Genomic DNA, 785 nt, shown 5'->3' with positions numbered 1-785 from the left:
ACATCCAAGGTAGAGTTACCAAGCTCTGAGATCCGAGCAGAGACTGGCGCCCCGTTTTCTTTCATGTTAGATGATATTACTCATGAATATCTAATGGCTGAAAACTTCTACGTGGGTCGTGATGCGCACCACTCGAACGCAAATATTTCCTGTGCATGTAACGAAACGCTGCGACCGTTACTATAGACTATATAATAGTTCTTTCGTCTGGTGTTGATAGTTATGGTGGGTAAGGTCTATGGGTTCGAAATGGGGGGTAAAAAGCGTGTAAATTCATTATTTTAGCTGAGATTCCTGGTCATGGTTAAGGATCGCCCAAGAACTGCGCCTTCGTTGGCACCGAGCGACACCCGCCTGCCAGTCGTAATCATATAACGCCCACACAGGAGGCCATTCGTATTAATAACGATGCTTTGATTACTCGTTTTATTTAGATATGTTTTAAGATCGACCGCACGTATCGTAGGTTTTAATTTGGTGGCTGTAACGTTATGTAGATGGGATTTACGGTACGATAGTTTGGGCCGTGCAAACGGCTCCTCCCAATGCCCAGGGTCACCCTTGGCACACGAGTAGAGGAAGTCATGGTGAGAGGTGTCCTTCTCGCTGTCACAGCCGCGGTGCTGGTTGCCGCCGCCAGTGCCCAGGATCTCGATTCGAAATGTGGAAGAGTGTGACAGGTTAGTGCCAACTGTAGTGAAGTCATTGAGGGGATTTGGGGCACTTTTCGATAGATATTTGTTAGTCGGGACGGCCTAAACGCCTACGAGAGGAATGGATGGCGT

The 785-nt window shown here is 47.8% G+C and overlaps 1 protein-coding gene across 1 annotated transcript in view; it reads left to right on the top strand.

The window, feature by feature from the left end:
* The first annotated feature begins 530 nt into the window (after nt 1-530).
* LOC119588547 (insulin-like growth factor-binding protein-related protein 1) overlaps nt 531-785 on the top strand; it is a 16,179-nt gene continuing 15,924 nt past the window's right edge. Inside the window, 2 exon segments of the mRNA XM_037937187.1 lie at nt 531-668; nt 670-680. Coding sequence (XP_037793115.1) covers nt 546-668; nt 670-680 — 134 coding nt within the window. The 5' untranslated portion in view covers nt 531-545.

The sequence above is a fragment of the Penaeus monodon genome, chromosome 24 (assembly GCF_015228065.2).
Source record: "Penaeus monodon isolate SGIC_2016 chromosome 24, NSTDA_Pmon_1, whole genome shotgun sequence".
Lineage (NCBI taxonomy): Eukaryota > Metazoa > Arthropoda > Malacostraca > Decapoda > Penaeidae > Penaeus > Penaeus monodon.
This window is presented reverse-complemented; position numbering and strand designations above follow the sequence as displayed.